General features: G+C 38.9%; 1 protein-coding gene across 5 annotated transcripts in view; it reads right to left on the reverse strand.

The window, feature by feature from the left end:
• LRP2 (LDL receptor related protein 2) overlaps positions 1 to 16,433 on the reverse strand; it is a 181,170-nt gene that overhangs the window by 157,041 nt on the left and 7,696 nt on the right. For all 5 annotated transcript variants that reach the window (XM_073305750.1, XM_073305749.1, XM_073305752.1 and 2 more), the window contains exons 2-3: positions 5,253 to 5,360; positions 2,420 to 2,542 (exon numbers count right to left, since the gene is read on the reverse strand). In XM_073305750.1, the coding sequence (XP_073161851.1) occupies positions 2,420 to 2,542; positions 5,253 to 5,360 (231 nt within the window). The remainder of the gene's footprint in view (positions 1 to 2,419; positions 2,543 to 5,252; positions 5,361 to 16,433) is intronic.

Here is a 16,433-nt window from a genome sequence, read left to right on the forward strand (position 1 = left end):
CATAATGCATTTCCTAATGCACAGCCACTGCTCCAACCCATGCCAAGGCTTCGAAGCACTTAATCTGCATCGTCATGGATCCTGCAGCCTCATCTCCAATTTTTCCTCCATGCTGAGGGCTGGTTTGTCCTGTGCCCAACACAATAGGTTTCCAAGTCCTGAGTGAAGTCTCAGGACACTACTGTTACCCAAATAATAAGTGGAACCAGCCACAGCAGGCCCAAAACCATTCCGCCAGCTACTGCAGGATAGTTCAGGATGGCCAAAGTGGCATGCAATCTTGAGCCTATCTACCATTGCCGACATGCAAGGAGAGTGGAGTATGATCTTGCCTTTAGTCAGTAGACCATGCTCTCTTATGGCTGTGATGCCTTTACCTGGCGTGCTAACTTGTTCCCCCCACCTCATGCTCTGGAAAGTGCTGTATGGGATCCTGGTCAGCTCTTGTACAGAGACTCTCTATGCCTTCTTCCCACACTAGTGCTCATATCACGGGCTCTGCTGTTAGGGCATTAACCCAGTTAGAAAAGTGAGAAAGTAAAACTTGAGAGTAAAACAAACTTCTCTTCGTTCCAATTGTGTGTGCCTTTCAGAATAGCTCTCATGGAAAAAAAAGTTTTAAGCATTCTAGAAAGGAGCAATACAAAAGTGCCTTAAATTAATTAGCATCAATGCATATTCCCAGAGGTGGCTCCAAAGCAGAAGCAGCAGGATTTTACTGTGCAGTCATTGAGGGGCACTTTCTAAATTGCTCACAATTAATGGGCACACATAGAATGAAGGCAAGTTACAGTGACCCAGTTCAAATCTTGACCTAAAGCCTTCATTGGATTTTGACTTTATTATCTACTCTGTCCTTAGTAGATATATAACTAACTAGTGTCTGCATCACATACGCAAAGGAGAATGGGGGCAAAAGACAGCCCAGCTTTATTCCCCTCTGCAGCAGAGATAGAAATGAAGTTTTAAGACCATGTGCCTGGACTATGATCCAAATTCTGATCTAAGTTACACTCATGAAAATCCACCAAAGTCAGTGGGGTTTAACAGGTGTAACTGAGCAGAATTTGGCTTATTAACTGTAGAGATATTTAGATACTTTAAATAAAATGTCAAATCTTAGGACCAAAACCAATCTGTGTAAGAAGAAAAGTAAATAAGCCCGATCCTACTCAGTCAGAAGTCATTTGTTTTCTAATGATATACCAAAAATAAGTTATAGCTATTATTTGGACCACCCACATCCCACGCACTACCAAATGCTAATAATCTGAGGGCAAAATCTGACCTAATGCGCAGCAGCCAAATCACTCAAATCACTGTTTGTTTCTATGGCATAAAACCCAACTGATATGTATTAGTTACAATGTCTGATTGCTTGAGCCCCAGTACCTCTTTCATTACAAATTAAGCACTGGTTACTGAATTCAAACAGCTAGTTAGAATATTTAATATCTTACCATCAATACTGAGAAAAGAAACTGGTCTGTAGCTATTATACTTAAAATAACTTATTTTACTAAAGAAGAAAAGGAACATTAAATATTTTTGTTCAAAAATACTAATCCAAGCATGATTAATACATAGAGTATCATCAAAATATTTCCCTTCCGAACTGAAATATTAACATGACTTATGTACTAGCTTTAAGCTATCTAAGTGATAATGGAACATAACACTATTAGCAAACGTGAGGGCTTTTTGGGATCTGAATATAAGGGATAACAGCTCTGTTCATTATACAGTGAAAGATTGCAATGTCGGTCTAGTATCTTATTGAAGAGTTTCACCAGATATGGCATTAGAATCTCTCTAAGGGTTTGTTTAATGTCCCTTAATTACTCTTCTCTACTTAGAGATTTACTCATTTTTCCTTTTATAGATTCCAAACCTTTTCCAGGGAGAAATGTAGTTTCTTTTTTTGATTCTGAGCTTGATGAATAAAAGTTTTAGTAAAGAATGAATGAAGAGGCTCCTAACTGAGGGTGATTGAGAAGCGTATAACTGTTCACAAAATGACGTAAATTCGCTATTCAATTTTTGTAATCAGGTTCCCTATTACTTCTATAACGGATACGCATCTTAAATTTTCTTTTCTTTTCTATTTAAACTGAAAAGCCAATTATTTTTCTACTTTACTGCAAGATTTGGAGAGGTTTTATTAACCTAAATAATCCCTATCTAGATTTATTTGATTATGTTTTATTTCATTATTACTTTAGTGTATTCCATTTTCAGCAATTGTTTATTACAGAGATCACTCTGATAAAAAGTTGTTATGCTTGCACTAGCCTTGTTTATTTGTGTGCGTGTCTGTGTGTTTGTGTGTATGTCATGCGCTTTATGTAATCAATATGTTCACATACAAATGGTTTGCACTTTCATGATGTTGGTATAATGTTCTGACGGAAATACTTACGGCATTGTTGATGCTCATCTGAGCCATCTTCACAGTCCTCCTCGTCATCACAAACCCATGACTGTGGAATACACTCTCCGTCGGTCTGACACTGAAACTGATTTCCCTCACAGGTAGGTTGTGCTAGTACAAACAAGCAAATCATTTGTTATTTCACAATGTTTATTCAGGAGAGTGTGCTTCACCTGCATGAACTAGCATCTGAGACACCTATAGACAAAAGAATAGGAATGAGGCGTTCTACCCTGGGATTACAGTTCTTGGACAAGACCTACAACTTTTGAGCTAAAGGGAGAGGCCTCTTCCAAATTAAGCACATGATTTTCCTTAGTGGATTCATGATGCAGGGCTTGGGTTGGAATAGTTTAAGTTCTACTGTCCCTGCTCTTTTAATTACCTTATAGGTGGTGTGACGGGGCAAGGCCAGATGGCTATAGGAAAGTGGTGAGAAACAGGTATGTTAGCCCCAGGCTAAACAAATCCCTGTTACCATGGTAACCAAATGGCAGTTGCTCCAGGTTAATCAAGACACCTGGGGCCAATTAAGATCCTTCCAGAAAGCAGTGGAGACAGCTAGGTTGATTGGGACACCCGAAGCCAATCAGGGGCTGGCTGAAACTAGTTTAAAGCCTTCCCACTTAGTCAGGTGGGAGGTGTGCGTCAGGAGCTGTAGAAGGAAGCCAGGCTGCTGGAGAAACGGATCAGTACAAACCTTATTGGGCACAAGAAAGGAGGCCCTGAGGTAAGGGTGACAAAGATATTGAGGAAGTGGGGACTGCTGTGGGGAAGTGGCCCAGGGAATCATACTCATCCTATTTCCAAAAAGTCGGCTACCAAGAGCTGCTACTATCAGGGTCCCTGGGCTGGAGCCCGGAGTAGAGGGTGGGTCTGGGCTCCCCCCTCCCTTCCCTGACTAATCACGGAGGCTGGGAGACAACAGAGACTGTGCGAGGGAGGATAACTTCTCCTCACCTCCCTTACTGGCTTATGATGAAAATGGGTCAGTAGGCTGTGACCCTTGCCTCTACAGAGAGAAGGGCTATGTGGAGGGTCACAGTGAGCCTCTGAGGCTAACGTAATCCGCCAGGAAGCGCGGACCCACTGAGACAAGGTTGGAGCTTTGTCACAGTGGCTATTAAAAAAAGAAAGGGGAAAAAAAACTGTGAGCACAAAGAGAGACAAAATAGACGTTTGAACCTAATTCTGGAACAGTTTGCCTAGCCCTAGTTAATACTCATCTTGTGATTCACTAGCACAACACCATCCAGTTTGATTTGTGCCGGGCCTCTCTGTTTAATGACCCTTCTCCCTGAGATCATGTCTTCAGACTCTGCCAGTTCACAAGCATTGCAAGCCAACCCAGCAACAGTCTGAGCCCATGGAATGAGATTTGAGGATTACCTAACTATGTAAAGAAGCCATTTAAAGAAGTGATGTGACGCTGTATTGCAGCTTCATAGATGAAGAATGCATAATTAAATTAGATACAAGGAAAGGGTTTAGCTGCATATCATAAATATTATTTTGGATTCCTGCTTCAGGAACAAAAATGAATATTGAGTTTCATTTTAAAAATATATTTGTGTTCTGTTGATTTAAAATCTGTGTAGGTACTTATATGGCCCCAACATTATACTATGTGAGTATAATTAGAAAACAAGATAAGCTAATTAAACAAAACTGAAATTCATTTTCATCCTCCATCTTTTATTTTTATGTCCATTTGTAAGAAGATGAAAACAAAAACAACTTCACTTATTTAGGGAAATACATTAGGAATGAGATTCTGATCCAACTGAAGTTAATGCAAGTTTTGCTCAGTAGTTTGTTCAATAGCACCATGGCTCCTGTCTCAGAGGAAATCATTCAGACTTAAATATCTTGGGTGACGTGGCCAGTTGACTCAGAATGGCAGTTATTTCTAATGCAAGATATTCATCCAAAACACCGTTGGCTTTGCACTTGGCTGACCTGTTAATCAGAAAATCAGACAGTCTGGCTGCAGGAACTACCCCCCAATTACTGCAAGGCTCAAGCTGAGAAGAGCCAAGCCAATGTGAGAGGAAACAATGTAAATTAGCCTTTTCACTCCAAATCAACTCAAGGACAAAACCTGGCCGAACTGTAGCATAGGCTAACTGGCACAAAGGGTTCCGAAACCTAGAAGAGTGCTGGCAGATAGCAAAACGTAGAAGGGTTTCTGAAAATGGAGAATCATTTCTTCTTGTTTGTAACATTTTTAATAGACACACATTTTAAAAATCTCCATAGTGATTCAACTGAAATCTGTTAAGAGCCACAGAACCTTTTTTCATACATGATACAGTGTACCAATTAAATGTGTATGATGCCCTCTCGTGAACTTGAGTGACCATGAATACCAAAGGTTATATCCATGCTGAAGACTGTGGTGTCTGTATGTGTGCACCATTCAGGTTCATTGCAGTAATATCAATTAGCCATCTACACATGCTTAGAGTCCACAGACATCAGAAAAGATGTCCTTATTAGACATATGGCTATGGATATTGGAGGGAAGTGCAGCATGTGACCTGAATCTCTTTCTAAGGGTGAGTTGGAAATTTGGCACTATTCTAATATCCATAGAACCGGTACTACAGAACTCAAGAAACATGAGTCTCAATTAGATTCCAAAGCCATTGCCCACCAAACCACGAGTTTTACACCACCTTTGTTCTCTCTCTCTCTCTCTAAGAATTAAGAGGCTCCTCATCATGGCATGGTGTACCATGAGCATCGTGGTAGCTGAGAATTCTGAATATTGTAAAAAAGTGGAAATGCTTTGAATTAATGCAGTAGATATTCCACTTACGACAACCAGCTTCATCCGTGTCATCCGAACAGTCCCTTGCTCCATCGCACCTCCAGTCTGCAGGAATACAACGGCCATTCCCGCAGCGGAACTGCCCACTCTCACACCCTGCAACCAAACAGCAAATCGAGAAGCTTGGTTATAGCGTCATATCAGAACAGATATGGGAGATTGTTCCCATCCACAGTTCAGGCACACACTGAGAACAATCATTTTAAATACATTTTTTCAGGTAAAACAGTGGGCCAAATTCCACATTCAGTTACACCCATGCAAGCCCACTGAACTTCCATAAGGTTGCCCTGATGTAAGGGAGAGCAGAATTTGACCCAACATTCAAGTGTAATAACTCTTAATATAGAAGACTATTCCTATCTAACCTGTTGTATAGTCTCCTTCAATAGTCTACTTTAATAGTCAAACAAAAGGGTAAAAGAAAAAAAAACCAAGGAAAGGTTTGCCAGGTATGGAAGCCTTCTAAGACAAAAAATGTCCACTTTCATTTCATGGACTCAGGTTATACAGACTTAAATGAAGGAGGAAAATGGCCTTCCACATCATTTCTGGAGCCTAAACATTAGCCCACCCCCTTGTAGTTCCTGAGTATTTAAGAAAAATACAAACAAACAAAAAAAAACCACCCAAAAAATCAGAGTTAATCCCCTTAGCTGCTATGGAAATCTCATTTTGCCAGCCCTGTACTGGTATCTGGTTTCAAAACGTTGATACATATTTTTTTTTTAATAAAAAAATATATAAAGTCCATCTCTCTGCAGTACAGGGGAAAATATATCTCCAATGAACATCTTAGTAGCTTTTTGTAAAACAAGAATCTGAGCTTTAAAACTCTTTCTCACTGATCAAAATCTGACCTGCTGTCAATCAGACTCTAAAAGCCACCACCCTATTTGCTATGTCAGTGGACTGAGGACCTGATCAGATGGTTCTTGCTCCCATGTGTGAGAACAGCAGGATCAGGCCCTTACCAAACATATCTAGTGAAGTCCCTTGATGCCATAAGAGAATGAAATACACTGTTTATAGCCACTAGGGGAAACATGATCTAAGTCATAGGGGAGAGGAGGTGAACTTTTAGCCAATTTTATGGTCCCCAAAACTGAAAAGTCGTAACTCTTTATTAGTTTCACAAAGTTCTATTTCACATAGCCTCAGTCAGCACCCTGAAGCAAAGAATACTGAAAGAACAGAGTTAGTAGCAAAGATCAACTCTTAGAACATCTAAGAAAAAGCAATTTCCTGTTAATTAATAATCAAGTGATGAAATTACCATTCAATTATTCTAAGTGACTTGTCCAAAAGAGATAACTTTACTAAATATAAAGCACAGACACCTACTCTTGAATTCACAGTGACATAAATAAACAATGTGTTACCCTAACTTTCATGTAAAACCAGACATACCAACACGGTCACATAAGCACAGTTAAGTGATGTATTCCTAAGGGATATAAGCAAGCTACTTTATGCAAGGAATGTTCAAATCTGATTGTCTGGTAGTGACATCCTGATTTATAATGTATCCTGCAAATGGTCAAAAATTGCACTCGGGTGAATGGTGGTACCGAGTGGTACAGGAGTATGTACACCCAAATACCTTCTATAGACTAATGTACGATGGTGGTTGGTGGTGCAGGTCTGGGGTTGGTGGTGCAGGTCTCTTATCAACTACCTTTAAAACACAACAACCTCCCTTGCAAAAATGCCCTGAAAGAATGTACAAGTTCATCCTGGAATCCCAGACCCTCTCACTAAATTCTGCCCTACAAGACAACATTTCAATTTGAGACTCTTAGGGCCTTTTTAAAGTTTAACTGTTAAACACAGCATATATTGAACAATTTATCACTTAGAACTGTTATTGGAAGTAAAACAATCTGTTTCTACATTTCTTGCATCAGTAGCATCCAAGAATACAAGAATCCTAATAGCACCTGACTGAAAAAGAAATTACAATACAGAGTTTAATCAACATCCAAAGGGTTTCAGGTTTCTAAATGGGAAAAGTATATGCTTAAAAACAAACAGCGTGGGAAATAATTTCATTGTATATTATACCATTAGTTTCAAATAATTAACCAGCAAATGTTAAGCATTGTCTATAATACTAATATTTTCTTTTGCCTTTCTTCTACTAAGTTATTAAACATATCCTTATGGTGACATAAAATGAGATAACACTGGTTACACTTTTTGGAAAACATTATAAATACAGCAGTCTTCATACAGCATAAAAAACTGTAATTGAATGTAAAGAGTATCTGCAAACCAACCAGTTCTTTTACACTCTGTAATACTTTTAAAAATTATAGTTCAAATCACTCAGAACTACATACAGTAAATGCTGTACCAATGCCCATTTATACAATTCATCAGCAGACCTATTATAATTCATTTAATTATGGTATCAGTCTTTTCAAATGTAATCTTCCATGCTTGCTTATTTCTCCTTGAAGGCTGAGGTTCTGAAATAACTTTTCAAAAAAGCAAAAAAACCTGATGCTTCACATATCATTGCTTTGTGTCCTCTCAGTACAAAAGTACTAGTACATTAGATAGTACAAAATGATTGTTTATTTAATAAAAAGGCAGAGGGCTCTGGTTGAAAATAAATTACGGGTGATAAAGAAGTAACAGTAATCTGCAGGTTCAAAGACATTTCTCAAGAAGGTTTTAAAAGGTATGTTGTTTTTTTTCAAACTGTGATCAAAAGAAATGCTGGCCATCAAAAGGAGGAAGTATGCAGAGTACACACAATTATTGAATCCATTGCTAGAAATGTCCACCATCCAAAAAAAATTAACAATAAAATGACTGATTAAATGAATAAAAATAATTTCAGAAGTAACTCCAAGTGACAACCCATAGAAACATGCCCCTTGTTTCAAAATAGAAACTGACATCATCTACTAAAACCAGCTTCTGAAGGCTTTATAATAGTTTGTGTTCAAGGACTGAACTGATGTAAGAGGCAGTAACCCTTGTTAAACTAAAGTATTAATTTGGGGACATATTCGGGAACCATTACTCACAACAAATAGCACTTACTCACATGAGTAGTCCATCAAAGTGAACAGGACTACTTGCATTATTAAGTGCTATGCCACATATGGATGCAGAATCTATTGCTCTACACTAGGAGGGAGATGTTAGAAGATAAGGGGTGTCCTCTTGTTAACTGACATTAAGTGGAAGACTGGATTCACTGAGGGGTTAGTAACTACTGACATCCTATTGTATCAAAGAGTTTCTTTTTAATAAGTGCCTTTTTTAAATGGTAAGGCAGTTCATAAATTAGTCCGTGACTGCCAAAAAATTAATACTAATGAGCTAATTTTAGTAGAAATGCTGATTTATCATGGCAATGCTGACAAAGCCAGACACTTCTTTCAGGCAAACAGAATCCTGTTAGCAAGATTCCTGCAGGAAATATTGTTGGGTTTAAAAATACACAATCAATCATTAAAATTTAGTCTTTATTGTCTTCCTTCATATTTCCTAAGATGAAGTGTCTAGGTGACTTTTGAAAGTTCAAAATCTAGAGAATTATTTTTCCTTGCTTTAATTTGATTATATTTTTTTACCCATGGAACTGCGATGAAACTATCACTCAAATACAGACCAAAAAGACAGATGGTAAGATTTTGTGAATCCCAGAAGAACCCATGCAAAGTAGAGTCCAAGGTTGTTGTTTATTTTAAATAGTATGGCTTCTAACTTTTCAAAAATTGATGAATGCCTGTTTCAATTTTTAGGGATTCAAGAAAGCAACTGGAAAAAACAAAGCTACCACATCCACTTTCTTATAAGGCAATATTGCACTGAAGAATCCAGCCCATAGCTTAAAATGTATCCCTTGGGAAATATACAGAGAGAGTACTGTTCCTGAGGTTTCTGCTAGACTTGCTGTCTCTGGTCCTTAAGCTACAACTGCTGCTGCTGCACCTTCTGTAGCAGTGTCTGGGATTCTCTTGTAATAGTCTCCTGAGTAAAGATGTCTGGGATTCACAATCCACTTAGGTCAAAACAGAAAAGGCCAATTTCCATGGCACAAAGTAAGCTACTTGTACAAAAGATAATGCAGGATTATGACTTTCTATTAGAAAGCATCATAGAGTGATCCTGTGAGGAACAAAAGATTTGGGGGGTAAATACTTATAACCACGGCATAGTGATCCTGGCCTATAATTCAATATTAAAGATAAAAATATATATGGTATCAAAACAGATGCAGAATATCAAGCCTTACACTACCACAATACCACGCCTGGATAGCTGTATTATTCAATGCAATTGTTCCCCAAGACAATTTAGGGCAAAATTTTCATTTACATCAGTGTAAATCTGGAGTAATCCCCCTTGTCTTTAATGGAGTGATTCTAGATTTACACTGTTGAAATGGATAGAGAATTTGGCCCATTGACTGCATGGGGTTAAAGTGTTTAAATGAAGCTGATGCTAAATACAGACCCAGTGACCCCCTGAGAATTGTAATAAAGCTCCATTCACCAGCTAATAGACACTATCCAATGCCACACTAGGCCATGTGGAACTCTGCCAGGTGGCAGTGGGTGAGGGTAGTGCAAAGCCCTTTCAGCACAGAGGTTTTGGAAGCTGGAGGCTATCTTTAATTTGTAGGTTCAGATCCCTTATGTATTTTCAGCATAAAGGCAGTTTGTTAGGACTTTCCTATTCCTATGCTATATTTGACCCATATTCATATTTGATTCATACTCAATCCTAATATATATTTGGATAAATATTTAGATTGAAATCTAAAGTCTACATTCAAACCTTCTACATTCAAGCCCAAATGTGATGCACAGTGCACACGCTAACCTGAAATTTGTCCAGGGAGGTAACCAAATGCTGTCTTACAAGAAAGACATAGGATCTGATCTGGACCTGAAGCCTTAGAGCAGGGGTAGACAACCTATGACACGTGCACCAAAGCCGGCACACGAGCTGATTTTCAGTGGCACTCACACTGCCCGGTTCCTGGCCACCAGTCCGGGAGGCTCTGCATTTTAATTTAATTTTAAACGAAGCTTCTTAAACATTTTAAAAACCTTATTTACTTTACATACAACAATAGTTTAGTTATATATTATAGGCTTATAGAAAGAGACCTTCTAAAAACGTTAAAATGTATTACTGGCACGTGAAACCTTAAATTAGAGTGAATAAATGAAGACTTGGCACACCTCTTCTGAAAGGTTGCCGACCCCTGCCTTAGAGTTTGCATTCAATGAGGTAGACTAGATATTTTTATTCACCTTCTCTCACATAATAAAGGAACAAGGAAAACTCCATATGAATTCCAAGAAAGAAGCAAGCATAAATCAGCTAAGACCGTTTGCTTGCTTTTCTTCCACCACAGGAACCCACTCACAGATCACATACTGATGCAAGCTTTCTAACATGACACCAGACTGCTTTTTCCCACAAAAAAGAAAACTGCGGATTACTAAATACTTAAGATACTCCTATTTCAAAAAAAAATTCATGTAAATTTAAACCTTAGTTTATTTAAAATTATTTGGTGTACTAGTAATAGTAAACTGGCAGATTCTAGGTCTCATTTCCTAATGAGGTTGCATCTCCCAGCCAACCTAACAATCTTGATTGATCGAAAAATGTTATTTATATAGGCCTTTCAAGTGCTAGCATGCTTAGCCCCAGCATAGGACTACTGTTATGACTGCTCAGGGGACAACATTTCCCAAGAAACCCTGTTCTCAAGGAGGCTCTCAAGGAGAGATTGGAAGGGAACTGTCCTGAACCATGGACAAGGTTCCCTCTGTAGTGAGGGAATGAGGGATGTTCCAGTCCATCCTGCTCACAGACCACCAGTCTCTGGCCGTAAACAGCCAGCATTATAAGCAGTGTCCCCCTCCATGATCATATCCCCTGTTCAATTGTCAGGGTTCCTGGAATGGGGTAAAAGTGGCCCAGGAAGGTCTCCCACCTAACTTTAAAGAGCAGGTACACCCCGCTATAGTCTCCATTTGTAAAATATATAAAGGTCAGTGACTATTCATTAGTGTGTGTTACGTACTATATGATGTTAAATATTAGTATTGTGTTGCTAATTAAAGTTATAAGAAACATGCAGAAGAAGCAAATAGAGTAGATCATAATGAGAAACAAAGAGGTACCTGCCAAAATTATGCTGTTAAATTCCACATTTATACCTTAAATTGATATTTCATTGCAATAATAAATCTACACAAAATAAATACTCTATCAAATAATGTATTGGTATTAAAGGCAAATTATTCAAACTAAAAATCATGTTAAAACAAAATACCCTTCAGCCATGTTATTGTGCTTTCTTATTAAAGGACACGTCCTACAGATTACCTTTGGACAGCAACCTCTTTGGAGCAGGAAACATGTCTTCCTAGACTGAATATCTGGAAACTGCCATTTATTTTACAGTGCTGGATTAGTGATTTAAACAAATTAATTAAATAAATGACAGTATCATTGTAGAAGAATCTTAAGGTGCGTATCTGAGCATAACTTACACTCCACACTGCTCCCTCTTCTGGAAGATCTGCACATACAAATGAGGCTGTGGGTTAGGTTTTCCTTTAAGGGAGTATCCCAGGGAATATGTAGACCGGGGAGCTGTGCTGATTGGGAGCCGGAGCTATGAAATGAGGGTATGAGGGCTTCTAAGTAGAGCAGCAGTAGTATTGTACCTGGGGACTCCAATCATGGACTAGCACTCCATTGTGCTAGGCGCTGTACAAAAAGAGAATAAAGATGGTCCTTGCTCCAAAGAGTTTACAATCTAAGTATAGAAGGTGTTGTGCTTCCAGTTCCCCACCGTTCAAGATCAACAACCTAGGAATGCCACATGCATGTTGTGTTACGTCTTTCACTTCCCTAAAAGGCATTCTGCCATAACTTCTTTATTATAAATGTTTATTAAAAGTACTTTTAAAGGTGTCCAGTATAAAATTAGTTGTACTCTTATTTTACAAAATTTATTTTGTGATTAACTTTAAAGAGTCAGAATTTTCGGTATTAACTAAAAAGAAAAGGAGTACTAGTGGCACCTTAGAGACTAACCAATTTATTTGAGCATAAGCTTTCTTGAGCTACAGCTCACTTCATCAGAATGCATCCGATGAATTGAGCTGTAGCTCGCGAAAGCTTATGCTCAAATAAATTGGTTAGTCTCTAAGGTGCCACAAGTACTCCTTTTCTTTTTGCGAATACAGACTAACACAGCTGCTACTCTGAAACCGGTATTAACTACTAGCCTTTACAAAATGTCAGTGATTTCAAATACACTGTATGGAAATAACATGTTCTGCACTAAATTGGATAATATTAATCAGTTGCCTTCACATTTGGTATCTTAATCCATATAAATCAGCTGTGATTGCATTAGCTGGATAAGTGAAGCACACACTGTGGATCTCTAGTGAAGCACACTCTGCTGAGCTCTACTATTGCTGTTCAAAATCTCTTTGTTGTGAAGCACATTAAATATGCAAAAATCTATTCTAATTGACTAAATTACATGAGGAGGAGGAAGAACAAGCAAACTGGAAGAAAGTAAAAGGCACCCTCAACTACTCACAGAAAGAAGCATCCCAAGCATTTTCATAAGAATGAAACTGGCTAATAGCCCCAAGGCTGCTACAGAATAACAATTGGGCAATGGGGGACCAAGTGTGAAAACCTCCACGAATTGGAAGTATTTACAACTGTATAGCATGTGGAAAACAATGACAAAACCCATGCTCAGATAACTCTGATGTGTCATGTATAGTATACACCACTGGGAAATTCTGATGAATGCAGTTTCAAGCTACAAAACCATCCTCTCAGGAAGCCACTTTTAGTTGAATGGTTTGAGGTACTTTTAATAAACTTCCTATCCTATCAGCTGCTTGCTCTCAAAATTAAATCTCATGCCACTGCCAGATTTAATTAAGCTGGATGCAATTAAGTTATCTATCCTAAGAGGTGATGAGTCCCAGCAGCTCCAGGTATCAGCCCCAAACAATGCTTTCCAAATGCATTAGGCAAGACTGAATCTTAAATAACTTGTTTTTAAAAATCCATTATATATTTCATTGCTATATTTAAGAAGACACATAACATATAATAATTTAAAAAAAAATGCCTGTATTGACCCAACTTTATTGGGGAATATTCTCATAAATTCTTCAATGCAGGAAAAAATAATTGTAGGTATTAGTTAAATGCAAGTTGTAAGTGCACATAACAAAAGATACTTCTCTCTCCCCACAGCACATCCACATATCTATGGTCAAATCCGGCTTGCCTTTACCACTCGAATAGCACCACTGTAACTAATGGAACTGCCCAGGCAAGTAAGGCAAGTTGGGTTTGGCCCCTATGTTCTGTCTTCTAGAAAATTATTTGTTTGTTCCTTAATTTAGACACTGCTCACTGAAGTAAATGGCAAAACTCTCACTGATTTCAGCAGGAGCAGAAGCAGGCCATAAGGATTTAAATTATGCTGTCTTTGCCTCAAGCATTTACCCACGTAAAATCCTTGGATCCCGTCCTGCTGCCCTTTTTCACGAAGCCCAATGCAACTACTCACAAAAATAAGGGATGCAGGATTGGACCCCTTTACCTGCCCAGTTTTTAATCATTCCAGTCATCTTTTGAAAGAAACACACCCATTGCTGCAGACAGTCTATATGCAGACAAAAGCAAACATTGGCTTCAACAGGAGTTTGGCCCAGGTAAGGACTGAAGACTGGAACTGTATAAACTATATGGGCAAAAGGAAATTTTACCAGCTGGAGCTGCGACTACACTGGGAGGGTGTGCTGGTGTAAATATCGTGGTATAGCTGCTATAGCTATACTGGGCATAACGCTACTGGCTAATCTTTTCTGGTGTAGACCTGGCCTCAATTTTAATTTTCTTCTCACACGGTCTCAAATCCAGGCTCTAGCACAAGCCCAACAGCACTGCAGTCCGTGCCCCACAAACCAAGTCAGCTGACCTGGACCAGTCGCAGCCATGCCACCGGTGTTTTACTGCAGTGTAGACATACTCTTACTTAACTCTTTATGCACAATTAGTAGTCCTATGGAAGTCAATGTGACTATTCCCAGTGAATAAATTAAGCATCTGCATAAGTCTTTTCAGTAGCGTGGCCTTAGTGTGGTGGTAACCAGGCCAACTTTTCTATCGGACTAGGCATGGTAGCACTGATCAGTTTACAGTCTAACTTGCCAAAAACGGTGCTTGTGATTTATTGCTAACTAACCCGCCAACAGGATCATTTAAACAGAAAAAAAGGTGAAGTGTTGGGGGGCAAAACAGATATGTGACCTTTATCACTAATAGGTATGATTACTTAGCTGTCATAAGTCATCCGTTTTCAAATTTTGCTATTGCCATTGTTTACTTCAGCGTGTTTAATTATTTGTAAATTATCAAAGTGCCTGTTTCTTCCCCAAATTGATGTCCAAATTCCTAAAGCACTTCAGGCATTTAAGTTTTGATACATTTGCCACACCCAAACTAGGTCAGAAGGGTCATAGCAATTTTTTATTTCCACTATTAGACAGCCATTTCTATATACTAGACTGCATTCAGTCACAGTACAAATCCCATAGCAGGAGATAACTCCCTAGCAAGTGCTCAGGGAGTTTGTTGTCCTCCTCACTCAGGCAAAACTCACACTGAAGAAATGGGCTTTTTGCCTGATCAAGGAAGACAGAATAGGCCCCTCAACGCATATCTGAGATTCAATTCAGATTTCCTGGTGTTCTGCCAGTTCACATTTGTCAACATCCAGATTAATTACTACAGTGAATACCTTTCAAGTAGCCACAGAGGTAATGAAAAGAATATTAGTGCTTCAGTGCATTTACACAATATTTGGAGCTAAACTGGTTTTAAATGGTGAAGTGGGCCAGGTTTTTAAAGGGCGCCCTGGGGCTGGTTTGAAAAGAGAGAGGAAGGGCAGAATCTGAAAAACTAATAAAGAAAGCTCCTACAATCGCAAGCAAGAGGCCAGAAGCACGTCTGCTAATTTCAGACCAGTATGTACCCTATTCACTACAAGTGCAATAGTTTAAAAGCCTATTATACCTTGTAAAAGTAAAAATGAATGCATGAATAGCCTTTTCATATGGTAAAAATGCCAATATTAGTTACAGTAGCATTCTTGTCATGGTTTTAAATCTTCCATCTTGTTTATTTTATCATATATTGGGCCCAATCCTGCAATCTTTGCTCAAAAGTAAACGCATGAGCAGCCCCCTTGAAGTCAAGTGCTATCCTTACACGAGAGAATTTGAGCGAAGTATTCCCACTAGTGCTAACACTGGTTCCTTGCAGCTCTGATGGGAGCCCTACTGTAAGCAAGGCTCTGGGGGCTTACATGTTAGTTAAGCTTACTGAAGAGTAGGTTCAGTTGACACAGCATTAGTCATAGTTCCAGTCACAATTAAATGAGAGCTCTCATTGGTGCTGACATGGTGGGAGCACCAAATGGAATTTTTTGGGTAAACTTTCCTATTTTAGGCATGCCTGAAGGGATTGTTCACATGAGTATAAGGCCTGATTCTGCAGCCCTTACTTCCCCAAACCAAAGGAGAATCACAAGAGTATATTTCAGGGGTTCTCAAACTGGGGGTCAGGACCCTTCAGGAGGTCGCGAGGTTATTACAAAGTGGGGGGCCACGAACTGCCAGCCTCCACCCCAAACCCCACTTTGCCTCCAGCATTTATAATGGTGTAAAGTATACAAAAAGTGTTTTTAATTTATAAGTGTTTTTAATTTATAATTTATACTCAAGGGCTTGCTATGTGAAAGGGGTCACCAGTACAGAATTTTGAGAACCACTGGTATATTTCCTTGATCAGTAAATGTGCATCAAGGTTTTTTGAAGATGAAAATCACTCCATAAGTGCTAGACATTATTATTATTATTTTGATTCCTGCAACATCTGTATATGATACAAATTGGTTTGTTCCAACCATGCTGCAAACCACAATAAAGGCCCCAATCCTGCAAGCTGTAATATACAAGCAGACCCCCATACCCAAATAGCATCTGGGGCTCCAAACTGGAATTGGGGTGCGTGTGTGTGGAACAAGGCCTACCCAAATATGAAAAAAAAAAAAGAGAGAGAGAGAGAGTCAGAACA

Source organism: Lepidochelys kempii, chromosome 11 (assembly GCF_965140265.1).
Source record: "Lepidochelys kempii isolate rLepKem1 chromosome 11, rLepKem1.hap2, whole genome shotgun sequence".
In the NCBI taxonomy this organism is placed as follows: domain Eukaryota; kingdom Metazoa; phylum Chordata; order Testudines; family Cheloniidae; genus Lepidochelys; species Lepidochelys kempii.